Below are 27,929 nucleotides of genomic sequence, written 5' to 3'. Positions count from 1 at the left end.
AAGATATTCTTAGTTCTTAAAATTACTCAATATCATACATGTGTTAGCTTTCCCTACATTAATCTATAGATGTGATAGAATTTCAATCAAAATCCAAGTGAAAAAAAATCCAAGTGACTTTTTATTTTCAAAGTGACAGAATCATTAAAAAATATTTTCCCAAAGGATAGAAAATTCAAGAAGGATCAAGGATATTTTGCAGTAATGTAATAAAGTTTTTTTATTAATATATCCTAAAATCTATCATAAAGCTACAGTAATGAAATCATAGTGGTTATGGCACAGAAAGGAAAAGTAGGTTAATGGCTTTCTACCCAGAACTAAAAAAAATAAAATAAAATAAATTTTTAGAAGCCCCATATATTAATAAGAATCTAGTGTATTTGATAAGGAGGGACTTAACGGAGAGCAAATAGATTATTTCATCTATGATGTTGAGGCAACTGACCAGTTGCTTGAAAAGAAAAGTTGGTTTCAAATACTTCATTCATTGCACCATAAAAAATTTCTTGTGAGTCAAAAATGAAGCCATTAAGTAGAAGAAAACGTGTATGAACAGTTTCATAATCCTTGGGTGAAAAAGATATGTCATTACATGAAACTCAGAAACCATAAAGAAGGAAAATGGCTAGATTTCACTATATTAAGAAATTCTGTTCAGCTAAAATGAAATAGGCTGCTAATGTAACAAACATAAAAAAGATCCAACAACAGGACAAAACGTAAATTTCAAACATATTACAAAATGTTAATAGCAGAAAATAGAATGACTCTTAAAAACAAAAAATTAACAGAAAAATGGATAGAAGGTAGCAGGGAATTTGTAAAGAGAAAATATAAAGAGGCAATAAACATGTCAGAAGGAAATAAAAATAGAGAATTCAAAAAATTACTCATCAGGTTGTCAAAGCTGAAGAAAAAAAAAAGATATCCAGTTCTATCTATCTATCTATCTATCTATCTATCTATCTATCTATCATTTATGAGAAAGAGAGAGACAGCACAGACACACATACACATAAGCACGGGGTAGAAGCAGAGGGAGAAGGAGAGAGAGTCTCAGGCAGACTCGATGCTTAGAAAAGAGCCTGACTCAGGGCTCAATCTCACAACCCTGAGACCATGACCTGAGCCAAAATCAAGAAATCAACTGACTGAGCCACCAAGATGTCCTAAAGATGTCCAGTTTTAACATGAGGAATGTGACATACTCATGCCCCGCTAGTGGGAATATAAATATTTACATTTGCTTTGGAAACTGGTAACAAAATTTTAAATGAAGATACTTTTTATATCAAGGGCATACACACTTGATGAATGTGGAAATTTGGAAAAACTGTAGAAATATATCTACATAAAGATGCTCATTGTGGAATGCAAATGGTAGTAAGAAACAGAAATCAATATATAATGGGTTGAATAAATTATGGTTCATCCATATGTTAGATTGCTACAAGCTATTTAGGAGGAGACATTTTTATATTTACTGACATGAAAATATTTCCATTATATACTGCTGTGCAAAAAAGCAGCTTATAAAACAATATGTACAAGATTATTACTTTTATGCAAAAGTATATACCTAGGTAGATAATATAAATATGTTTTATGTGTAAGATGTATATCTCTGGATGGTGGGATTAGTGGATTACTTTAAATTTTACTTATATTTCCATATTATTTGATTTTTTGCAATGTTTTATTTTTATTTACAGAAAAATATGTAAAATATCCTATTTAAGTCAGAGTAAGGAGGAATTATTTCATTGAATTTACCTTACATTTTTAGTTTGGGGTAAAAGTAAGGAAAATTACAATTCAAAATTGACTTACACAAGGGATACATTCTTAAAAATCAGTATGAGGGATCCCTGGGTGGCGCAGCGGTTTGGCACCTGCCTTTGGCCCAGGGCGCGATCCTGGAGACCCGGGATCGAATCCCACGTCAGGCTCCCGGTGCATGGAGCCTGCTTCTCCCTCTGCCTGTGTCTCTGCCTCTCTCTCTCTCTCTCTCTCTCTCTCTCTCTGTGTGTGTGTGTGACTATCATAAATAAATAAAAAAATTAAAAAAAAATCAGTATGAAAGATAGACTCTAGTTCTGCCTGAATGTTGTGGCCCAATATTGCCACCACAAACTCAAGTCATTTCCATATCTCAACTATTTCATTATCTTCAGTCCTGGCTTCAAAATTGTATCTCCTAATGGTTCTAGGATGGCTGCTAATAACCATGACAGCATGTGCTTTCTTGGTATGTCCATCAGGAGACAAGAGGTATAACTTTTCCCCCAAACATAAAATTTAAGTCCTTCCCTTCAGTCTGATTGGATCAGTTTAGGTCACATGGTCACCCATGAGCCAGTGGTATTTCCAGTACAGTGTCATTTCTGATGGGCTTGTACTAATCTGCATCTATTTCTGAAGCTGGGGTGAGGAAAAAATTATCTGAAAACAAAACAAACAAAAGAAACCCAAAACTGTAATTCTATTTGAAAATGGGGAATGAATAACAGGTAAATAACCAAGAGTCCACTACATAGGATAAGCAGATTTTTTAATATTTATAAGGTACAATTGAAAGTTTCATTTGAATCATCTCAACTGGCTGGCTTTATGCATTAAATTCAATAGATAATCCTGCAGATTATCCACATTACTTTAGTAATATCTGTTGCTTACATGACTTTGGGGTCATGGAACAAGTGAAAATTTTCATTCAACTTAGCATATATGTCTCATATTGCTGTTGTCTCCAAAGATCCCAAAGGCATTTCAAAGTAGACAGATAAACTTGGTGTAAATAAACAAATAGGAGACTCCTGAGTGACTCAGGGGTTGTGCATCTGCCTTTGGCTCAGGGTGTGATCCCAGAATCCCACTTCAGGCTCTCTGCATGGAGCCTGCCTCACTGTGTCTCTTATGAATAAATAAATAAAGTATTTAAAAATAAATACTGCATTCTATAAATATCTTTGTTGCTATTTTATCTGTAGAAACCCTTTGGATTTTTTTATTTTTTTAAAAAAATATTTATTTATTTATTCTTGAGAGACAGAGAGAGAGAGAGAGAGGCAGAGGGAGAAGCAGGCTCCATGCAGGGGGCCTGACGTGGGACTCGACCCTGAGTCTCCAGAATCAGGCCCTAGGCTGAAGGCAGTGCTAAACGGCTGAGCCTCCTGGGCTGCCCTTTTCCTTTGGATTTTTTAATCCTATGAGTGAATTATTTTTGTTCTGATAATGCAGCTCAATGAGAAAAATAGTATTGAGTAATATATTGTGCTGGAAACAAAAGAATATGCCAAAGAATAATGATTAGAGAAAGCCTTATATGAAAGCATTTGGATAAGTACCCAACAGAAATGCAGAGTTCTAACTATGAGTGGAGAAGGAAATGTGGTAGATCATAAATCTCCCTATATTTTGGTGTTAATATGCATAATGTTAAATTTCCAACAATGTCATTTATTGCTAGTTCATAAGGAAGAAAACATACTTAATTGGGTATAATATTTAGTTCATGCTGCAGCAAACCTATATTTCTTTAGTGAAAAGTGGTGAGAGCAAATGACTAACTTATGTTCCTCTGTAAGAGCTCAACACAGCCTTCTGACTCAAATCCTAATTGAATATTGACTAAAAGATAGCTTTGAGCTCTCAGTACACAGAAATTAAAGGAAAAATGTGAAAAGCTCATTGGACTAAATAGCAGATCCACAATTGTTTAGAACTGCTGCTTCAGGGAGATAGGTGGGTGGGAAATGTATTTCTGATTAATTAAAACAACTACAAATCTTAACCTATGTGTGTTCACTTTGAAGGTCTATAATGCTGAATCATAATACACAGCAGCATATAGGCTGCCTGAGAAAAGTAGATAGTAGACAGAAATCCTTTTCTTTTCTCCCTAGCCGGGCAAACAAGAAAAGGTGGCAAATGATGTGGAGCCGTTGTCAAAGCTCATAGGAAGTTATTTCTAACTTGGTCATAGAAAAATGCTAGAGCAAATCATGTCCTTTGCAAATAAGACATTCTGCTTGTGTTGACAATATTCTTTGGAAACTTTGAAGCCTCAAAATGCCTTACAGGAAAACACATCACTTGAAGACAAGGTCAAGGCCAATCACTCCCTATCTGGCAATCAGCCAGATGTCTGCGTTATCTTTGATGGGTCCTATGCCTCAGTTCAGTGCTATTTCCATTGGAGCTACTGGAATACAAATCATTTTCAGAGGCTCCCGACTACCTACAAAATACAGGGCAGTAGACAAAATTCAATAGCATTCAATATTTACCAGTACCTGGTCCCAAGCTAACTTTCCAATCTTATGCCGTGTGAGTGCACTTTGATCTGACTTTGTGTGGCTTCTGTGACTTTGCTCATACTAGAATACCTACTCTCCTGCCTCCTCATGTACAGATTCTATCTGTTCCTCAGCCACAGGGCAGCCTTCCTCCAGGACACCAGCTGTGACCCTCTGACAATTGATGTGGTGTTTTGAAGACTTTGAGATGATATAATGACCCAAGGATTCCTGAATCTTATCTTAGACCAAAATCACCTATCTTCTCAGGAGAACTATACACATGGATAACAGTCAAATAAAAAAAATAAGTTCTCTCCTTATTGTTAGAACCTTAGAAGACAAGACCACAGCATGTTACCTTTCTCTACTGCCTGTGTCCACATGCAAATCTTATCATCTCTATGAACAGATAAAAAAAGATGATGGCACCTAAGAATGTGCAAAAAGAGGGACTATTGGAAACTGCCTATTTCCCTTTCAATGGGAGAGACTCAGACCATTAATAAACATAGCTCAATAACTTCTCTCAAACATTACCACTTAGATCAGAATCTTCCCACTTGAGGCGTGATGAAGGACAGAGAGTATGAATGTTTCTTATCCCCTGATTGCCTATGAAAATCTAGGTCAGGTTTTAGGATAGAATTATATGGTAGGAAGGACAAATTCAAGATTCTCTTCTAGTCTGTTTGGGTACTCTTTTGAAATTTCTCTCCAGAAAAGCCACAAGTCAGGCCTCCTCCTCTGTCCTTCTGTGGGCTTGATCTGAACCTGAGCTTACTGTGGGGCTCATGCCCTCTTGGGGCCAGCTTAAGCTCCATTTGAACCCTCAAGGTCAGGTGGAACCTGAAATGGAATCACGTGTGCATTTTCTGAAATTACACCAGGTTTACTATGATCTTTGTCCAAGAGTCATTATGTTCTTCATAATGTTATGCAAAAGTGCTTTTGCACCTCCATAGGAAGGTATAAGAATATTGGTCATAAAATTAAATATAAGTTAAAGGGCAGGCAATTTGTTTTACATATTTAAGATATATGGGAAGAGAAATGAACATTTATGACAAATACGTAAAAATTACTCTAATAAAAAGAAGGCAGTAATCAACAGTTGTTTTAATGAAGTGCTTCTGAACTAATGATTCAAGACACTTCCACATATAGGCATTAATTTTCTGAGATTTTCTACAAACTTCCCCAGAACACTAAAAAATGATCTGTGGGGCAGCCTGGGTGGCTCAGCAGTTTAGCGCCACCTTCAGCCCAGGGTGTCATCCTGGAGACCCAGGATTGAGTACCGCATCGGGCTTCCTGCATGGAGCCTGATTTTCCCTCTGCCTATGTCTCTGCTTCTCTTTGTGTCTCTCATGAATAAATAAATAAAATCTTTAAAAAATAAAAATTAAAAAAAAATAAAAATGATCTGTGCTGGATTAAATGTTCAAGCCTTATTTGCGACCTTCTCTCACAGTGTGAAGACATTTACACTCCTCCTTTCTCCCTTATCCATGCTTTCCACACTTTGCTTAGATTAGTCTTCTTAAAATATTACAATGGTCATGTTTCAGCTCTGCTTAGAATTCTTCAGTGGTTCTTCACTGCCTATAGAATCACCCCTCTGTGTGACAAAGAAAACCATCAACAAAATAAAAAGGCAACCTACTGAATGGGAGAGGATATTTGCAAATGATGTATTGATACAAGGTTAATATATAAAGGTTAGTATATAAAGAACTTATGCAACTCAAAACCAAAAAAGCAAATACTCCAATAAAAAAAAATGGGCAGAGGACCTGAATAGACATTTTTCCAAGGAATACACACAGATGGCCAACAGATACACAGAAAGATGTTCAGCATCACTAATCATCAGGGAAATGCAAATCAAAACCACAAATGAGATATCACCTCACACCAGGCAAAATGCCTAGTATCAAAAAGAGAAGAAATAATAAGTGTTGGCAAGATGTAGAGGAGAGAGAACACTGATGCACTGTGGGTAGGAATGTAAATAGATGCAAACATGTGGAAAACAGAATGGAGGTTCCTCAAAAAACTAAAAATAGAACTACTATATAATCTAGTAATTCTACTACTATTTATCCAAAGAATCTGAAAACACTAATTTGAAAAGGTGTATGCATACCGTATTCATTGCAGCATTATTTACAATAGTCAAGATATGAAAACAACCTAAGTGTCCACCCATAAATAAAACGATGTTATATATATATATATGTGTCAGATATATATGTTTATGTGAGGTACATATATAAATATATACATACATACATACATTGGGATATTACTCAGCCTTAAAAAATAATGAGACTTTGCCAGTTGCAAGACCATAGATAGACCTACATTGTATCATGCTAAGTGAAATAAGTCGAGGCAGAGAAAGACAAATACCATGTGATTTCACTTATGGGTAAGATCTAAGAAAAAAAACAAAAAAAAAAAACAAAAAAAAACAGAGAACACAAATACACTGATAAATACAGAGAATAAACTGGTGGTTGCCAGGAGGAAGGGATATGTGGATGAACAAAATAGGTGAAGGAGATTAAAAGGTATAAACTTCAGTTATAAAATACATAAGTCAAGAAGATGACAAATGTAGCAGAGAGAGAGGAATGAGTGAATGAATGAATGAAGCCCCCGTGTTCCCTCAATGTCTGTATGCTGGTGTTGAAGGACATCCACAATCATGACCAAAGCTTTATTTTTATTTCTTTTATCACCAATATTGGGGCCTTATTCAATCATATTTGATCAAGGTCCTCAAACTTGTTTTGCATTACCTCACCTCTGAATACTTGGAAGTATCTTTCCTTCCCTCCAAAATATATCACATCACTGACTGTCCTTTGATCTTCTCAGGCAGCTGGAGGCTTAATTCAAATGCCACTTCCTCCATTAAGCCTGGACAAGGCTATTTATTTGTGAAGCAACAAAGGCATGGCTACCAGGGTCTTGAAACTCCCCAGGAATATGAAGAAATGTCTGAGACCTTAAATAAAATGTATTGTCTCCAATATGTAAAACTAAGCTGAAAAATCAAAATGAAAAAAATGTTCAGGTAAATGACTTCCAAACATGCCAACTTCATTAATTGTCAAATATAGTTCTCATATCACTACATTTGAAAACAATTGGTATGGTTGGTTTTTCAGTTTGCAAGGATTTCTGTAAATGCACCATGATTCCTAAGAAATCATAGTCATTTATTAACCAAGTTATATAGACCAATGGTTTTAAAAGTAAGATTGAAAAAAAAAATCCTTTCCTTTTCTTTAACAGTACAAAAATAAATGGATGTGAGGTACATTTTAATAAGTTTGCTCTGAAGTGAGGTGGACCTTTCAAATCTGCAATGGCCTCCACCATAATTAGTGTGAACCCAAGACTGACAGCACAGTGGTGAGAGCCTTAGATGCATTCAAGAGGCCAAGGGTGCTATCCTATAGTTTTGTCTAGCCAATAGGACCTCCTCATATTTCACTTTGCTCGCCACAAAACAGGCACCTAGAATACCTTCCTCACTATTCAAAAACATTTTAAAGAAGAAATGAGATTATTTCAGTGAACATGCTATAAATGGTAAGAAATATTTATTACTGTTCCCTAAATAATCATGAATTCAATAATCACGAGCTCTGTATCAACAATCTATTAAGTACCTACAGGTGTATACACTATCTACCAGACACCAGAGGATACTAAATGAAATTAGGTCTGCAGTGTCAGGAGCAAAAAAACAGATATACATTGAAGTAAGATGTGCTCAATGGTCCAATATAGTTAATACAGCATATGGTTAAGACAGCATGTTAGAGTCAGACCACGTGGACCCTAACCCCTCTCTACCACTTACTAAATGTGTGACCTAAGACAAGTATCTTGACTCCTTTGCCTTTTTTTAAAAGATTTTATTTATTAATTCATGAGAGACACACACAGAGAGAGAGGCAGAGACACAGGCAGAGGGAGGAGAAGCAGGCTCCATGCAGGAGCCTGATGTGGGACTTGATCCTGGAATTCTGGGATCATGTCCTGAGCCAAAGGCAGATGCTCAACCGCTGAGCCACCCAGGCATCCCTAACTCCTTCCTCTTTGTATTCTAATCTATAGGATCAATATGATTAATACTTATCTTACAGAGTTACCATAAAGATTAAAGGAGATGAGGCTTGGGACACCTGGGTGGTTCAGTGGTTGAGCATTTGCCTTTGGCTCAGGGCATGATCCCAGAATTCCAGGATCGAGTCCCACATCAGGCTCCTGCATGGAGCCTGCTTCTCCTCCCTCTGCCTGTGTCTCTGCCTCTCTCTCTGTGTCTCTCATGAATTAATAAATAAAATCTTAAAAAAAAATAAAGGAGATGAGGCTTATAAATTGACATAGCAGTGACAATAGAGAATAAACCTCCCATAGTCCTTATTTATTCCTGGTCTTTATAATGACTGGCTACCATCATCCACCTAGGAGAGTGATAACAGGCAAGGAGGGGAGGGCTTTGCAAGCAGGAGGAACAGCATGTGTAAAGACACTGTGACACAAAAGAGCATGAAACAGTGCAGGGATGCTAAGTGGTTTAATAGCCTAAAGCCAATGATGTGTACAGGATTATAGGAGTACAGCCTGGCTAGGGAGAGAGACTCCATTGAGGCCATGCAAAAGAGTTTAGAGTATATCCTGTCCAAGTAGCAAGAAACAGAAAGCAGCAAAGAATTCTGAGTATAGAAAGGTCCTGTTTGGTCTGTACTGCAGAATGATCACCCTGGTATTTGAATGGATATGGGCAAGAAAGGAGGCAGAGAGAAGAGTTAGAAGGTCATTACGAAAGTCCACACAAGCAATCATGAGGACCCAAAGCAGGGTACCAGTAATGAAGATAAAGAGGAGGAGAAAGAGATAAAAAACTTGCTAAAGAAAATTATCAATGGATTTGTGAAGCCTTTGGTGGTGAGAATGAGCAACAGTGAAGATTTGAAGCTGAGTTGTGCACTACTGTCTTGAACAGCTTGGTTATATAGTAGCACCACTATGATATTCACTAAATTAGAAAGTAAAAGGGAAAGAGACTTGGTGAGAAATTCTGCCGAGTGATCTGAAGACATCCCATGGGAGATAGGATGAAAGTTAATGTTCTTCCAAGTGTAGTCTGTAGACCTGTGCCATCCGTGAACTCCTAGTTATTGGTCCTTAACCAAGATAAAATATTAGTACCAGAAATTACATCAATCTCATTACTAAGCTGTTCAATTCAGCTGACAATTTTTTTTTCATAGCAACACTTTTTTGAAGAAAGCAGGGAGTTAACTTACATTCTAATGCAAGTTCCTTATTTCATTGTAGACCCTTGATGAAGTGTTCACTGATTCGAACCAGGCTGAGCCCACACTCGGCAGCCCTGATGTATGGTTTTTTTTTTTTTTTTAACATTTTATTTATTTATTCATGAGAGACGCAGAGAGAGAGGCAGAGACACAGGCAGAGGGAGAAGCAGGCTCCACGCAGGGAGCCCAATGTGGGACTCAATCCAGGGACCCCAGGACCACGCCCTGGGCTGCAGGCAGGTGCTAAACCGCTGAGCCATTCAGGGATCCACACTTGAGCCAAAGATCTAAGAATGGGAAGTATATGGATGCTAGCAGCTAAAGCCATCATAAATGGTGAAGTGACCCAGAGAGATGATATAGAGAAGAGCGCTATAGTAGATTGGTAGGGCTGCCATAAAAAGTACTGCAAACTAGGTAGCTTAAACAGAAATTTATTGTCTCACAGCTCTGGAGGCTAGAAATTCAAGATCAAAGAGCAGGGCTGGCTCCTTCTGAGACTACCAAAAATATATTCCATGACTCTCTCCTAGCTGCTGGTGATTTTCCGGCAATCTTTACTGTTCCTTGCTTGTAGAAGCATTACTTTAATCTCTGCCTTCCCCTTCACATAGTGTTTTCCCTCTGTCTGTGTGTCCCTATGTTGAAATTTTCCCTTTCAATAAGGACATAGTCATAATGGATTAGGACCTTGAAGGACCTCATCTAACTATTATCATCCTCAAAGATCCTATTTCTAAATAAGGTCATATTCTGAGGATTAGGATTTTGACATAAATTTTGGGAGGTAGGATGGGGGACACAATCAACCCGTAACAAAAAAAAAAATCGACCCATAACAAAGGCCAAGGATAGAGACACACCAATATTTAAGATTGAGACACTTACTACATCCTGCCTTAAACTATAAGTTAACATTCTAGATTGGTACATCTCAACTTCTCAATCAGATCGATAGGTTCTTAGAGATCAGGAAGACTGCCTAAAATGTCTTTGCATATTTTGCCTCCAGGATTTAGTGATTTTCTTGTATGTAGAAGTAGCTCAAAACAATGTTGTTTGATGATGTATAACAAACAAAAATTGAATATGGAAGAGCCCTCAAGAAATGTTTTGAACACAGTATGTTATGACACGCTGCCTTATAGACAACAGTTGCTGTACTTGTCAGAAAAATCACCAAAGTCGATGTTCAAGATATATTTTAACTCATTTGCTTAAACAACTCTATGCCTACCATCCACACCAAAAGGCTGTTTTTCTGCATGGGCAACAGAAGGCACAATTATTTGCAAGAATTTTCAATGTTTTTTTCTTTGCTTTCTTTAGTGGCACAGTAGATTCCCGGTACCACTCTGCATGTTTGCCAAAATACTATTGTCTTTTTCAAATCACTACAGCCCCTGGAGGGTCTATGCTCTTGGAACATTTTGGAATTTTTTTAAAAATCTTAACCCCAGGGGCACCTGAGTGGCTCAACAGTTGAGTGCCTGCCTTTGGCCCCGGGTGTGATCCTGGAATCCCAGGATCCAGTTCCACATCGGACTCGCTGCGGGGAGCCTGCTTCTCTGTCTGTCTCTGTCTCTATCTCTCTCTCTGTCTTTCTCATGAATGAATAAATAAAATCTTAAAAAAAAAAAAAACACACACACACACACACGTTAACCCCAAAGGATTTTATAATTTTCCTACTGCATGGAAGTGATCATGAGAAACACCACATGGGCTGCTAAAAGAACACCAATACATTATCGGATTACTCCATTTCTCTCTATTTTATTTCTTTTTAAGATTTTATTTATTTATTCATGAGAGACAGAGAGAGGGGGGCAGAGACAGAGAGAGAAGCAGGCTCCCTGCAGGGAGCCTAATGCGGAACTCAATCCAGGTACTTGATCCAGTGACTCGGAACTCAATCCAGGTACTTGATCCAGTGACTCGGGGATCATGACCTGAGCCAAAGGCAGACGCTCAACCTCTGAGCCATCCAGGCATCCCCATTTCTCTCAATTTTAGAAGAGTGGTCAGGAGCTTAGAACACTTGGAGGTTTGATAATTCAATTTATTTTTCAAAACTCTCAACGTTTTCCCTGCTTCTTAAAATGAAACAAATGGCTTAGCAAAGATAATTTTCCCCTTGACTAGTGAAAAGCATCAGAAAAATCCATACCTAAGCAGTTTTACCTTTTTAAAGATACTTCACACCCATCCTATTATTATCGCATCCAGTATACAACACCATGGTTATTATTTATTTATATTCTAATACACTCAGAAAAGACTTTAGATAACTTACAATAAGAGTGAAAATAGTCCCCAAAATCCATGATAGAATAAAAGTAGACAAATGCATATTTGTATTTAAACATGTGCAACTTATAGATTCTATTATATAACTTTGGCAACATGGAGACTGATAATATTTTAAAACCTAACTTTTACTAACATGTGGTTGACTGCCCATTCTTTTTTTTTTTTTCTTCAGAAAGGGTTAAATCAAATAAAACTACAAAAGAACATATACCCAATAGGGAGATTCAGGTCTCATTTTGGCTCTTTCTGACTTCATGGTTGGCTACTTAAATAGGTCCTACAGTGATTCAAGTTCAATTGTGATTTAGTCATTTCAGGAAATTCATAATTACTTATGGTCTTTAAAAGAAGACACTTCTTCATAATATATCAAAATGTATCCATTGTTGGTATAAACAAGCTAAACCAGGAAGTAATCAATAGTATGTTTCTGCTACATAAATTATTTTGAAACCATTTAGCAATTGGTATGCTTTTCATGTTTTTCACGGGGAAACTTTTATAAAAGTAAACAAGTTGTACCTAAAAGAGAGGTGAATTGTCTTCAAGACTCTTTAACTTCCTCTCTTTAGAAGCTCCCTAGGAAAGAAAACATCAGTGTGCAATTTCACGTCTAAATGTTTACAAGTACCTACATTGTGCCAACCACTGTTTTCAGAAAATGGGGGATCAAAGAACAGTAAATGTGGTGCCTGTCTTTGGAGTTCTTACAGTCTAGTGGGAGAGAGGGATACAAATAAAAAGTAATTTAAATATAATATACAGGGAGTAAAGTGGAAATAGACTAGGGAGTTGAGAAACGATTTAGATTTGGGTAAAGTTTCCCATAAGAGATAACACCTGACTTAATTAAAGGATGAACAAGAGCAAATCAGGTGAAGAAAGGTAAGACATTCTATAATAAATAATAGCATGAGCAAAGGTATTGTAGTATGAAATAATATGGTGACATTTGGTGGACAAAAATGCAGGAATTACTATTACTGATAACATTTGCTCAATATTTACTCCACATTAAGGACTTGTTAAGCAATTAACTTTTTTTTCCCTTGCAATCCTCAATATTATTTTCCTCCACTTAATAGGTGAGGACATTAAGACTTAAAGAGACTGGATAATGTGCCCAAGGTCACATAGTCACCAGGTTACAAAATTGACCAGGGTCTTGAATCGGAGACTGGTGACCTGTAGAGTTAGTGAAGTATTTCAGTAAAAGAGAAATAGGGATATATTGTACCCTGAACCCCATCTATTCTGTAGATGCTACAATGGTAACCACTGCTATCCAGGTCTGCTTATCATGTCAATAATGATCATGATCACAATGATGACAACAATAATGAATCTAAGACTTGCTATGGTCAGTACTTTGCATATATTAACTTTCTCAGTCCTTTTACAGATAAAAATAACACATATCAACTTAACAATAATAAGAACACTTAAATAGCACTTACCACATGCCAGGCACTATTCTAAAAGCTTTAGTGTATCATCTCACTTGATTTTCATAAGAACCAGTGATGAAGGTACCACTACTATCTCCATTTTATTGATGAGTAAATTGAGTCAGACAGAGGTTAAATAAGTTGCCCAAAATCACAGAGGCAGTTGTTTAGGGTACAGCCAGGGAACAAACCCAGGGGTTCAAGTTTCTGAGTCTATGTTCCTAACTAATGTTCTTCACTGTCCATCATATGTCAAGCGCAATGACAAGACTTCAAACCATTTACAGACTTCATCCTCCCTTCTTTACGGCTAATACCAGGGAATTCTATCACATTCTTGGACTGACAAATGAAAAAATAGCAAGGTAATTCTGATCATCAGCTCTCCAATTCTGCAGAAACTAAATCTGATCCTAACAAGGAAACTGTTGTCAGAGACAAGGAACACAGAGTTCCAAATTCCAGATCCTTCCTTGGATGTGTTACAGGGGCCAGGGTCAGACCATCAATATCTGTGCAACAATGGCAAGAATAGATGGTGTTGGCAAGAATCAGCGTCCTACCATCCAGATGTATATGGTATCCATCTTAGAACAAGCATAATTTTAGTTAAAAGTGTTCAACATTTCATTATTTAAGTGATGGCTTGGTAGTCTTATTTCTACTGCTTTTTGCAAGCCCATAAAAACTCAGCCTCAACCTCCACTTACACATCTTCCAGTTATAAAAGAAGCCAGAAATACACATTTTTTGATGAAATAAGTTCATAGTTTTAAATGTTGACAACTGAAAACTGAAAAGGTATTGTAGATAAAACAAAATATACCTGTGGTTCACTTTTAGCTCACAGGTCACAATTTACAAGCTCTCATGTAGTTTGTAGTCATATAAACTTTTAAGATCTCACCGCCTCATCTGAAAATTCAGTTGGACAAAAGGAACTCTAACTTGATTTGTCTCAGATTCTTCGAAGACACTACCTTATCTTGAATGTAAAAATATCAATACACACAAACACACACATACACACACACACACCCATTCTCTTCATCATCCAGTTTTCTTCATTCTGTCAAGGAAATTATTTGAACCTTCTAGATCCAGCCATGCTTATAGTCACCTGGCACTGGATATTTTTCTATTATGTACAACAATAAAACTTTCCTATCCCCTTTGATTTCATTTTGATTTAGCCAACTTGAGTTGGGTTTTTGTAACTTGGAACCAAAAGAATTGGACTACCACTGTCACACAAACAATGGCTCCTTTCCACATTACTGCTACCTTATGCTCTTCTCTAGACTGGGATACCTGTCTTTCCTTAAGCTGATACAAATCATACAAATTCTTTAAGACCTAACCCTAGTCTACTTCCTCCATGAAGATTTTCCCTACTATTATACCCAATCCTGTCTGTACGCATGCACACACACTCTTTCCCTATACTTTAATATTTGTAACCAGCATCTTACAATTAAACACTTTGTTATTCTCAACTTATTTGACAGGTGTATATGTTATCTTCTAAACTAGAACATACACTCCCCAAATCAGGAACATATCTCACAGGTATCTTCTGGTTCTGCAACCAAGCCTGGGAGAGAGAGTGCTTGGTGCAAGGAGTAACTAGTCATCTTTTTAAAACTTAGTTGTAAGTTAGTAGAACTCTCTTAATCATTCTATACAGCCTAAGCTGTATAGAAACTTGGCCCCAAATCACAAACATTGATTATATTTTAATGCAATAGCCGATGATTGAATATTAAACTTGCTTTTGTAGGGGAAAGATCTATGAATCATTTGACTTTTACCACTATACACAGTACAATTCTTCAGGAATGAAGGATTTAATTTCCTTTGTTCTTCAGTCCAGTTTTAGGGAAGCGTGACTATTTTCCAAGAATGTAATAAGGCAAGAGCCTTCCTATATATATTTTTTTTTTTCCTGGTATTCTTCATCTTCAGAATTTTTCTGCTGGTAGTAGTTCAAAACAGTTCTTGCCCATTGCACCAAGGAGATTGGGAGGAAAATGCCAAAAAGCATATATAAAGATTTCAATTCTTTTTCTGATGAAGAGAGAGCAACAATTTCTTTTTGAAGGAATCCTGGCTTAATAACTATTTCATTCTCTCAAAAGGTTAGAACACTTATTTTTAAAAATCCAAATCATATGTTACATTGACAAGGCAGCTCTTAAGAATTTTGAATAGTAGAGCTAACCCAAATGTCTCAAAGCATATCTGAATGGATGAACCACTATTATGGATTTAAAATATATATCTACACTCATGCACATTTATGGTTAACTAGGACCAGGTCTTAAATTTTAGGAAAGGTATGGGCTTTTGAACTATGACCACAATTCACAGAGTCAAATAAGTGAATGAATAAAGGCAAAATTTCTATGGCTCAACAGTGACTCAACATTAGCCATAATTTCGTGGCAAGACATAAGGTGAATCACAGAGAAATGAGTAGCTTGAATTTACAACACATTTGGTCTACACATGTAGTCCTCTTGAATGAAATAGGAGTTCATATAAAAGAAACATGATTTCAGGATTACCCCTGTCCCTCATCATATACACACACACAGACATAGAGCTACACAAAAGTATATATGCACGCATATTCATTTATAATCCAGACATTGTAATTCCTAACCAATTAAAAGATTGGTCACGTCAATCTAAATATTACACAGTATTGTTTATAGTGCCTACTTTCACATTCCCTCCGTAACATCTATAAGTAGCTAGTTCACTTGAGGTAGCCACTCATCGCCGTTACTACATAATTGAGAAACATATGGCACAGCTTTGCCATGCCAACTTCTAGGTAATTCACTTTACCATTATGACAAAAGAGGAAAACTAAAAGCACAGAATCGTTTTTCAAATTGTCGTTTATGAGCAGCTGAAACATATACCGTGATAGTCTGAAGGCTAGATATTTGTTTTGCCTATTCATTATCACTACTAGCATTTTATATTTAGATTCACTGCAGTACAAGAAAAGTATACCTGTAAATGATAAAATATGTTTTCACACAGTCTAAAGTCCCTTCTTTTACTGGAAGATTAATGAATAACCAGACGTTCTTTTCCCCAGGAAACGTGGAATCAAAAAAATTAACTAATAAAATGATCCAGTACCTCTTCCCTCCACTCCTTTCTATTTGTTCTTGGTTAAAATACTTTATTTATTTATTTATTTATTTATTTATTTATTTATTTATTTATTATTTTTCAAGCTTCAGCTTGAATCACACAGAAAGCCTGACAAGTCTGGTGTTGTGATTTACCAGCTAATAGCCCATCTCTTTCCTTCATGCTTTTTATGAGGTTAATACCTAAACATCCATTTTACCTGTGTTGATTTTTTGATAGGTACTGAAAGGAAAGATGCATAGCTCTTTCAACTCAAAGAGAAGAAACCCTGTGTGTGTGTGTTGGGGGGGGCGGATTACACCTGACATGCTGTCAGGATGCTGGGACTCTATTTTTCTCTCTAGAATATTTCTGGCCAGTGTCACATATTAAAAAGACAGAATTTAAAATCAGAATATCCCATGTCTCAGTTTCCAATTGTTCTCCTAAGTAGTGCTTTAGGCAATTATAAAACCTTCTGAGTCTGTTTTCTCTTCTGAAAATGAAGATGGTAATTCTACATTGTTAGAGCTAGGAGAATTTAAAATGATCAAAGAACAAAACAACAACTGTAATAACTAAGGAAATTTCAATAAACTACCTATTTTTGTTAACTATATATCAGTATTAGCTCTTTAACAATGTACCATACTATTAGAAGATATTAATAGGGGAAACTGGACAGGAGCATATGGGAACTCCCTGTACTATTTTCTCAATTTTTCAGTAAATCTAAAACTCTTCTAAAAAATAAAGCTTATTTTTAAAAAATGTTCTACATGAAGTGCCTTGCACATAGCAGGTTCTTGAAAAACTGCAGCTAGTGTAATGGCATAACCATTTAGTTTCATAAAGTGTATTATACTCGGCACAATATTATATTTTCTTCAGGTTTGTTGCGGTATAACAGGCATACAAGATTGTGTAAGTTTAAGGTAAACAGCATGATGATTTGACAATACGTACTCTTCTCTTTCCCAATGCAGCAACTTTTTCACAGGCAGTCTTCTCTGACTCCCTCCATGTCACTCTATTCCTTCATATACATCATTTTTCCTCTAGCTGTTTCTAATTAATTCATTTCTATTGTACTACAAATTTGTGTATAGTTTACAGCCAGTTTATATTTCTTCAAGACTAATTTTGGTTTATCAATCTTATTGGTTAGACTTAAATTTAACCACAATGTTTATGCAAACATTTCTGTCACTTTCAGTGCTCGCCCATTGAAAAAAAAATACATCAAAGTTCCAAGCTTTCAACTTGGGAGAAAGATAGAACATTCTTTTCCAGAAAGACATTAAACACTTAAAGATACAGAAATGGAAAAGCTTGTTTTCTTTCGTAATAAGGAGAGAGATATTCAGCTTTCCAGTATAGCCAACAGCCCTGAGGCAGCTTTGCTCCACTATGCATTTAGCACTAGTTTGCTGCAATAACTAAAAATAGTTTGACCAAATGCCAGTGTTATCAATCTGTCCTGTAGTCTCTTTGATGTTAAGGTCATGTGTAAAAACCGAGCCCACTTGCCCCTCAAAACCACAGTTTTGAATCGATTCAGGTAAAACATGCCATCAGACCAGAAAAACTTAGTCTCATGATGATCTTTTCGGGTGATTGAAGTTTCTGTTTAGGGAGAAATGGGCCACTGTGAGAACGGATTTCTCTCCCTGTTCCAGTGCTGAATTTTAGCCTCTATTTAAAGGACAGAGCTCTAGAGCCTTATGGCTGATAAAGTTTGTTTTATATTTTCCCGTTAAATCACAACAGTTTTCATTGCCAAAGGAATAGGACATCTCTGGTTGGTGCTGTTATTAATAGAATAGATTTTGAAGACACAATCACCATAATAATTCTAAGCTGAATCTTGAAATATCAGGCCCTGTACACGAACCCAACACCCAACCTTACTAGAAAATCCAAAAACTTTTAATGATCTGAGGATACTTTTGTCTACTGTAGTCAACAGAGGCTGAAAGAGCAAGGGGCCACTGAGGAGGGGCAAAAAGTGGTGTAGCCCACCTGCTATTCCCTAACCAGGAAATGAGTTGTATTTTTAATAAAACTGGTAACCAAGCTTGCAATAGCTGAAATAAATCATCAGTGCCGGGTGGTGTGTGTACACGTATAAGCAAAACAAACAGAGAAAGCTGTGCTCACTTAAGATAAGGGTGGATGAATACAGGAAAGCCTAACACTACTACAGCAACATGGAATTCGGTCTTCAGTGATAGCAACCAAGAAATTCACTGTTTTAAGACACTGTCCCTCTGGGGGCTTCACTGGCTATTCTTTCAAAACAGAATTGGCAAATTCACTTAAAAGAGGCCACGGAATGCTGACTTTCTTCACTAACTCACTCCAACCGGGGACTTGACCTCCTCTTAGGATCCCGCCACGGCCCTATCCTGCAGGAACCTTCCCCCTCCTTCCTCTGGCTGGAGAACAGCTCTTAGAAATAGGCACTTTTTTTTCTTTTTTTTTCCCCCCACATCAAAGGCAGTCCTCAGCCTTGCCCCAGCCTCAGACACAAAAAGCTTTTGATGCTTGTAATTGCGAAGCTTTTTGCAGCTGCACTTTATCAAGCCCAACGCGGCTGGGCTTGGAGGGCCTCGGAGAGCCAGAAGGTGGCGGCGAAGTCACCTTGGGAAGGGAAGAGGGTCAGAGGGAGGAAGGTGGAGCAGCTGACCCCGGCCGAGGGAGCGGAGGGAGTGCGCTGGCTCCCGGGTCAATGAGGAAGGGGATGAGGGATTGGAGAGGTGGGGGGGGGGGGGCGCGCATCAGCCCGAGCAGGGAGCGGCGCCCGGAGACCCTTAGACGACCCTAGTGGGGATCAGCTGACCCCGACGAGGGGAGGAGGGCGCCCTTCGCAGCGAGCCTGGAAGCTTCGCCTTCCCGGCTGGCTTTCTCCCGCCTGCCCCTGCGGCTCTCTCGGCTGCGCGGGCCGAGGGTGCCCCCACCTGCCGGGTGCCCCCGCCCGCCGAGCGCACGCCCAGGAAGGCGGGCCCGGAGCTGAGCGCAGCCGCTCGCCGCTGGAGAGTGCCGGGAGCCCGGCAGCCGAGCAAGGCCTCTCTGGGCGCCGCGGGCCGCAAGTCACTCCCCGCGCCTCCCGGGCCGTAGCGCGGCACCTGCCCGCCGGTCGGCCCAGCGCTCCCAGGTGCGCTCGCACGGCGCCGAGGTCCAGGCCCACCGCGGGTCCCCTGCAGGTCTAGGCGCGCTCGCGGCGCGGAGAGGGGGCCTGGTAGCCCCTTCCCCAGGGCGCGGTCTCCTCCTCCTCCTCCTCCTGCTGCTGCTCCTGCTCCTCCTCGCCAGCTGCGCCGCCAGCTCCCATTGTTCGCCCCGCCCGCCTGCCGACGTCCCGGCGCAGCTCCCGGGCCTCCCAGGCGCACCTACCTTCTGCTGCCGGCGAGCCATGTCGGTGGGCTGCTTGGCGTTGAAGGGGTAGGCGATGCAGCGCATCACGAACACGTAGAGCTGCAGCCTCTTCTTCCTCTCTTCCTCCTCCTTCTGCAGCCGCTCCAACTCCTCCTTCTCCTTCTCGCTCACCACCGACGGGCTGGGGCTGGAGGGCCGGCCGCCCCCGGCGCGGCTGCTGGGCTGCAGCCCCCCGGCCCCGCCGCCGCTGCTCGCGCCGCTGCCCCCACCGCCGCCGGCGCCCACCCCGGCTCCGGCGCCGGCCCCGCCGCCACCCCCGAGCCCGGCGCCGCCGCCGCCGCCGCCGCCGCCCGAGCCCTCGCTGGTGCGGCTGGGGGACAGGCGTGCGCCGGACGCGGCCGAGCCCAGAACCTCCTTGCCGCTCTCCTCCTCCACGATCTCATCCGATTCCTCTTCGCTGGACGAAGGGTCCAGCATGGTGGCGCCTGGGGAGGGGGGTGGTCCTCGGAGCCCTGGGCTAGGGGTTGCAAAAGAATGGGGGGCGCCGGAGGCAGCTGGGGGGTCGGCTCCCCCGGATGGGCGCTTCTCCCCAAATCAGGGAGCGGGCGCTGCTGCTCAGCCTCCGCCGCCGCGACTGCTGCCTCTGCCCGGCGATCGGGAGCTGGGCGCAGACCCAGGAGCGCGAGGGGAGGAGGGGAAGGGAGAGGTGCGTCCGTGGACCCGAGGTGGGCAAGGGGGAGAATCAATTGCGAGCCTCGAGCTCGCAGCCGGATACCATCTGCAGCCGCCGAAGGAGGCGCCTCCAGAAAAGATGCCGAGTGTTGCAAGCTGTCGATGCAGCCAAGAGCCTAAGAGGCATCTTGCCGATTGGGGAGGGAGCGGCGCTTACGTGTTTATTGGCTTAACTCTCCCGTGTCCGCTGCGTAAAAGGGTGGCTGCAGAAGGCTGGAGCCCGGAGAGCGTGGGGTGGGGGGTGGGGGTGGGGTGGGGGGTGCGGCCCAAAGTCTCAGAGCTTCAGAACCGACCCTAACGCTTTCCCACACTCCTCCCCTCCTCCCCTTGGAGAATAATTGCCTTCCTGATACCCCGTTCTCATTGCCTCGACCCCTCTCACCTCCCTCGGACAAAAAAAGTTCCTGGAGAATTGGAAGAGAGAGACAGCACACCAGTAATGACTTCTTGTTAGCCAAGAGTGGGCGGTCTGTTTGGAGACGCTAAAATCAGATGAGGAGAGGAAGTCAGTGAGATCCCATACGTAGAAAGAGTTTGTCTCCCTTTTCCAGGCTTCTTCACACCTGGGGCTTGTGGGCTGTGGGGCTTGGCAGCAGGTTTGTCCCACCTGTATGAACTTTGATTCCAGCGATTGACATACACCCCACTCATTAAAATAAAAGTGAATCAAATTTTGAATTGGTGTATGGACCTTGTAGCTGAACTGTTTAAGTAGAAGCCCCGCCCTTGTCTACCCCGCAAAAGCTATGATGAATAGTCTTCAGTTGCAAGAACTGGTAACACTTTCTGCTGAGGTAAGCATACCGGAGAAATAGGGTTTCTGGTTGCTCAGCCCTTTCTCTTTTCCGGCTGCCGGAGGATCTGGGTGGAGGAGTGGGGACCCTGAAATCAGACAAAGACTCCCCCAAGAACTCAGCGGGCATCAACATCCGATATGTTGACTCTTAGAGTCTTCATCCCTGCTTCTCGGTTATCTATTAATTTAGAGCAGCAGATGGTGCCTTCCTTCCCCCCTGCTCCTTTCACTTAGGCCAATAAACCCGGCGGACAAGGGAGCTGGCCAGCGTGCTGAATCTAATCAGCAACCCGCAGATGGATTGAAAGCAAACCAACACCCGCCACCCTTGGATTTTAGGCTATCTAGAGACCTTTCTCCACCTCCTCCCACCCCCACCCCCACCCCACCCCCATATTTATGCATTTTCTAATGCTCGGATTATTCCTAGATACTCGTGGGAGTTATTATAAAAGTGTAGCGTGAATTTAAAGTTTACATCACAGCTGTCTTTATGTATTTTCAAATTTACCATGAGGTTTACTGCAGGCTTTGATACTCAAAGCTTTCTCATTAATTTGAGGGCTAAAAAGGGACTAAAACAACATTTATCTTCAGATTAACTCTAACGGCTCTTTTTTTTTTTAAGATTATTTATTTATTTATTCATGAGAGACACACACAGAGAGAGAGGGAGAAGCAGGCTCCATGCAGGAAGCCCAATGTGGGACTCTATCCCGGGACTCCTGGATCATGCCCTGAGCCAAAGGCAGCCACTTAACCGCTGAGCTACCCAGACGTCCCTCTAACAGTCCTGTTTGAGGTTTTGAATTAAGTTATATATGTAAAGCTTATGTTTGACTTCACCACCATACCCACCTCAAGGACATAACTACTGTGGTCATCACACATTCTGTATCAATTTAAAACAAATAATCCAGCAATGTGGAAATTATTACAGTTGTACAGTTCTCACTTTTTAATTATTCTAAAGAAGTAAAGGATGTTCAAATCATGTGCTATTGGTTTCCCTGGAACAGAAAACATAGCAGGCCAATCAATTAACAATCTTTATTCAGCACCTTTTTACAAAGTGAACATTGTTCTAGCTGCTTGGGGTAGATGGACTTTTTTTAAAAACATTCTTTTAAAGAGTCTATAATCTCCTTTGGGAGATACAATATAAACATGTGAAAAAGATTGGCAGCACTTATTTCAAGGCAACAGATCAACAAATCCAAGTTAGTAAACTGCTAAAAAGCTTGCATGAATGAAATAACTGGGAATGGAAAAGAATCCTGTGTTTCTCAAAGGAGAGAGTTAAATTTTAAAGGAAGGAACCATATGAATGAATGGTGGACAAAGAAGATATTACAAGTGGAAAACGTACTTTGCAAAGCCATAGTGATAAAACAAGGGACCAAATAAGGTACAAAGTGTAGGGTATGGGTAGATGAGGGAGAAGCAGAGAGAATAGAAGAAGCTGAAATAATAATGCATTTGGTCAAGTGGAGGGATCATGTTTAGGGCACAAAAGTGAATTACATTATCTAGAGAAAATATGGTGATTTGAGGAGGGCGTAATCTTGAAGGCCAAAACAAAGGCCATTTACCAGTTAAATATTTTTTCCTTAAGTAAGCTTAGGCATTTAAGTGTTATCACATTAGACACTGGGAAAAGAGTGACCATGAATTCTGTCTTCAGAACCATTTGGAACTTCTCAATTGCTATAAAAAAGTTATGTTTATGTTGTATTTTTACAAACTCCTTTGGCATTATGTGGAATATTTTCCCCAATTATACTCATTAAAAAACAAAACTCACTGTCTATGTTTTGTTAGTCATATAAGCCTATGATTTGGGTATTAAATGTAACATTGCTTAGCTAAAGCTAAGAATCTTTTCAATCTGTCCCCCCACCCCATGAATTTTTTTCTCCCCATGAATTTTTAATCAGAGAGACTTAAACAGATTTTATGAGAAATACTTTTACTTTTTTTTTCAAATGGTGTGCATTCCTGTCTTTTGAATTGTACATGTATCAAAGATATCTTTTTTCTTCGCTAAAAGTTAATTCAAAGTCCTTGGGAATATTATAGCTCTTTGCTACGGCTGAAGATAAGATACGACAACCAGAAGTCCTTAGACATTTAAACCAAGACTCGTGGCTTTCCTAGATACAAATTTTGATGAACAAGAATGAAAGTAATCCCAGAACACATCCAAAGGATCTTAATATTTATCTACCTTTTGTTAACACCCATGTTCTTATTTTTAAAGATACTCTACCATAGATTCTGATACAGACAAGTATATATATTATTCTCAAATAAGTTATTTTAGATGCTTGCATGTTTGCCCCTACCTCCAGTTCTGCTTTGTAGGAAACTTGAATAACCTCAAGGTGATTGAATACAATTTAGTCAGTCATCTGGAGACCATATCATGAAAGCAGAAGTTATAACATCAATTTTTAAAAATCCCACCCACTAAAAGTAAAGTCCAGAGGAAACAGAAACAACTGAAACATTAACCCAAGGTTTTCTCATCTAGATCATTCTCCTCTCAAGTGTTTGCTGTGATCGTGTAAAAGGCGACACATATGAGGAAGTATCGGAGTCATTGGCAACTGATAGATGCTTTGGCAAAAAGCAACCACTCTTGTATGTCACTCATAACAATCAAATAACACTGAGTTTAATGGCCATGTTAATGTTTTTGTGTGTTTTTTATTAGAAGATAGTTCGGTAATTATTTTTTTAAATCTCCTACCAAATTTCATATTATCTAGATGTAATCATCTCATAATCCTCTCCAATCAATATTTCTTTTATTTTTAAGATTTTAGAAATAGCTCACAAGCACCAAAAAGAAGAAATATAACCCTTATGGAATGCCTTTGTCAAGTTAAATGCTTGACAAGCAGCAACCTAGGCAGTTCTGCCTCTGCCACTTAAGAGCAGAGTTCTTCTGGAAAAATTACCTAATGACTCAGACTCAGTTCTCCTCTGTAAAATGAAGGACAGTTGTACTCCTTTCCCTTCAAATGACAAGAACATGAAGTTAGACATTATATTAAAAGTATTTTTCAGCAAATTAAAAATAGAATTACCATATGATCCAGTAATTCCACTACTGTTTACCAAAAGAATATGAAAATCTTAATTTGAAAAAATATATGCCCCCCCATGTTTACTGCAGCATTACTTATAATAGTCAAATTATGGAAGCAGCTCAAATGTCCATCAATAGATGAATGGTTAAAACAAATGTGAGACATATATATGTATATATTTATATATATTATATATATGTATACATATATATATATATTATATTATCCTTAAGAAAGAATGCAATCTTGCCATTTGCAATGACATGGCTGGAGCCAGAAAGTATAATGCTAAGTAAAATAAGTCAATCAGAGAAAGACCAATACTATTTGATTTTACTTATATGTGGAATAAGAGACAAAACAAACAAAAAAAGAAACAAACCAATAAAACAAAAAACAGACTTTTAACTATAGAGAACAAACTGATGGTTACTAGAGGGGAGGGAGGTCGGAGGATGGGTGGAATAGGTGAAGGGGATTAAGAGAATACTTATCATTATGAGCAATGAGTAACGTTTAGAATTGTTAATGATTTATTGTACACCTGAAAGTAATACAACAGTGTATGTTAACTATACTGGAGTTAAAATTTTAAGTATTTTTTAATACTTAAAATTAGATTTTAGGTTTAAGCTGATAGCAGAAGGACTTAAAATACATGAGATAAAAATAAAATAAAATACATGAGATGACTAGAACTTGGGCACAAATAATCAAAAGGAAAAACAACATTAAAAACACCAAATAATCCAAGAATAGATCCTTAAATAATAGAATATTTGCCTATTTATCTCATTGATCCCTGTCTTGTTTTGGATAGTATTTTCAGGGACTTAGAAAATGGTTTATTTTCTTTGATAAACCTACTCTTCATCATTACTCTTTATCATATGATAATTCTTACTAAAGTGAAATGAAGTGAGTTAGGATGGAATTAAAGGACAATCACAAGACTAAAAATAATAAAATCAAGCCACACAAAAACATCTTCTTTCACTCCAGGCAATAAAACTTGTTTAAGAATGATAAATAATACTACTTACAGGAATTGGTTTTAGAAAACCACCTTATTAGTTAACATAAAAAAGAAAAACAGAACAATATATTTTACAATAAATATTTGACGTGAATTCTGGAAACCAACTATTCACAAGGGTAATCACATTTCTTACATATACTGTTTCTTTTAATAGAAGTGGAAACTAAATGTGGTATAGATTGAAATGCAGTTTATGCTGGTGTTTATATGGACTAAGTGGAGAACTGAGTCTTTTGCATTGACATGGATATGGCGACATGCCAGCAAATGAAAGAGAAAAAAGGACCCACATATTTTTTGCTATATAATATATTAGGTACATAATTTGCCTGATTTGCCAAATTCTCCAATTTGGTTTACCTTGGTAAATGCAGCTACCATTATGTCTTCACCTTATTGAAAAGATTTTCTGGGCTGATTATCTGAGTTATATTTAATTGTTTTCACAAAACACGCTAGCTTTAGATTGGGAAGTTTTCTGAGGATTATAAGTAGGAATGACTGAAATCAGTGTGTTTTTATATTAACAAGCTTGTTTTCAGTTTTAAATAATTGAAAACAGCAAGTTCCTTCAATTTTGGCTACCCTAAAACATATGAGTCTTTTGGATACCTCATCTTTTGGAGGAGGAAAGTGAGTAGGGAAAAGAGGTTAAGAAAGGGTTGGTGTATGAAGGGAAAGTAAGTGAAAATGTAATGGGTCCTGATCAAGGGGGTCCTGATACTACCACCTAGGTTAGGGGTCTATAAAGATAAACATTGGAGGAAATGTTCTAAATTAGATCTGGTCTCCTATGTGGCAAACCAAACTAGCAAAGGAAAATTCATACATAAAGGCCTGGGCTCTGCTTATAAGAATGCTCTTCTTTCTCTTCTTCTCAGGGTGATGCTGCCTCTGTTTCCATAGTAGAGCAGGCCCATTCTACCCCATTGTCTGTTTGTAAGAGCTCCATACTCTTCTCTTGTTTCTTTCATCAATAGGGATTTCCTGCCTGGTGTGTTTCCAAAAAAATATTTAGGGAGATGTTGACATGTTGTTATTTTTCACTTACAAGTCATACCTAATGATTTACCATGAGGAGCAATGGACTTCTATAAGAACTTAAGTTTCACCTGTAACAGGGTTTGGTATACTCCAACCATGTACTTGTGAGTATACAAATCACAATGTCACTGTGATGATTACTAGGCCAGGGCTTAATACTCTCACTGCACAGAACTCTGATAATGCTCAAGTGAAACATATATTTTAGGCTTTATATTTAAGTAGAATCTCCACTTTTATAATCCAGAATTCATATTTTGATGTTTTATCACTTTCTGGCAAATTTCAAGACATAGGAAGATGAAATAACAACTGGTACCATTAGGCATGCTTGAAACAAGAGAGAGCTAGGCATGCCCCAAGATTACTGGCCTTGAATCCAGTCACTCCAGTCACACGGAAAAAGAAAATGAAGATATATACATGGGTGCCATAGCTCTTCAGTGCACAGTGAACTGCCCACTCATAAACATGCCTCAACTGGCATATATCATAATAAATCTGATTAACATGTTCTCTTCTTGAAGAGGAGATAGGAAGTAGGAAAACACACTGGCAGAGAGCCAGAAGGTTGCCTTTTCCCCTGCAAGATCATAATCTAAGCTACCACCTTTCACCAAGTGGCTCAGGCTTTCAGCTCCCTGATTAGCCTGCAACCAAGAATCTAGATGAATCTCTGTACTAGTTTTTTTTTTTTAAGGTTTTATTTATTTACTCATGAGAGACACACAGAGAGAGGCAGAGACATAGGCAGAGGGAGAAGCAGGCTCCCTAAGGGGACCCTGATGTGGGACTCGATCCTTGGACCCTGGGACCATGACCTGAGCCAAAGACAGACTCTCAACTGCTGAGCCACCCAGGCACCCTCTGTATTTGTTTTTTAAGAGTGGGTCTCTATCAGATATATTTATTTGGAATTCTGGCACTTTTCTTGGCAATGTCTTGAAGGAGATAATGAGCTAATGCACGAATGTACTTAGAACAAAGTCTAGCCCATAGTAAGCTTTCGATAGATGCCAGCAGAGATGGCAGTGCTGTTGATAACTATTACAAAATTTTATTCCAAAAAACAAGGCCCTTTTTTTTTTGGAAGGAGGGAAGGGGAAATGGTTTACTAAGGCTAGTGATAAAAAAAACCTCTTGCTCCTCAAAAGAAAGGCAACTTCACCCTGGAAAGTTTTTTTTTTTTTTTTAATTTTTTTTTTTAAATTTATTTATGATAGTCACACAGAGAGAGAGAGAGAGGCAGAGACATAGGCAGAGGGAGAAGCAGGCTCCATGTACCGGGAGC

General features: G+C 39.1%; 1 protein-coding gene across 6 annotated transcripts in view; it reads right to left on the bottom strand.

Moving 5' to 3' along the window:
- The window catches only part of CADPS (calcium dependent secretion activator), a 466,408-nt gene extending 445,655 nt beyond the window's left edge, over positions 1-20,753 (bottom strand). For all 6 annotated transcript variants that reach the window (XM_055344208.1, XM_055344212.1, XM_055344209.1 and 3 more), the window contains exon 1: positions 19,951-20,753. In XM_055344208.1, the coding sequence (XP_055200183.1) occupies positions 19,951-20,409 (459 nt within the window). In that variant the 5' untranslated portion in view covers positions 20,410-20,753. The remainder of the gene's footprint in view (positions 1-19,950) is intronic.
- Positions 20,754-27,929: the final 7,176 nt, after the last annotated feature.

Source organism: Nyctereutes procyonoides, unplaced genomic scaffold (genome assembly GCF_905146905.1).
Source record: "Nyctereutes procyonoides isolate TBG_1078 unplaced genomic scaffold, NYPRO_anot_genome, whole genome shotgun sequence".
In the NCBI taxonomy this organism is placed as follows: Eukaryota; Metazoa; Chordata; class Mammalia; order Carnivora; family Canidae; genus Nyctereutes; species Nyctereutes procyonoides.
This window is presented reverse-complemented; position numbering and strand designations above follow the sequence as displayed.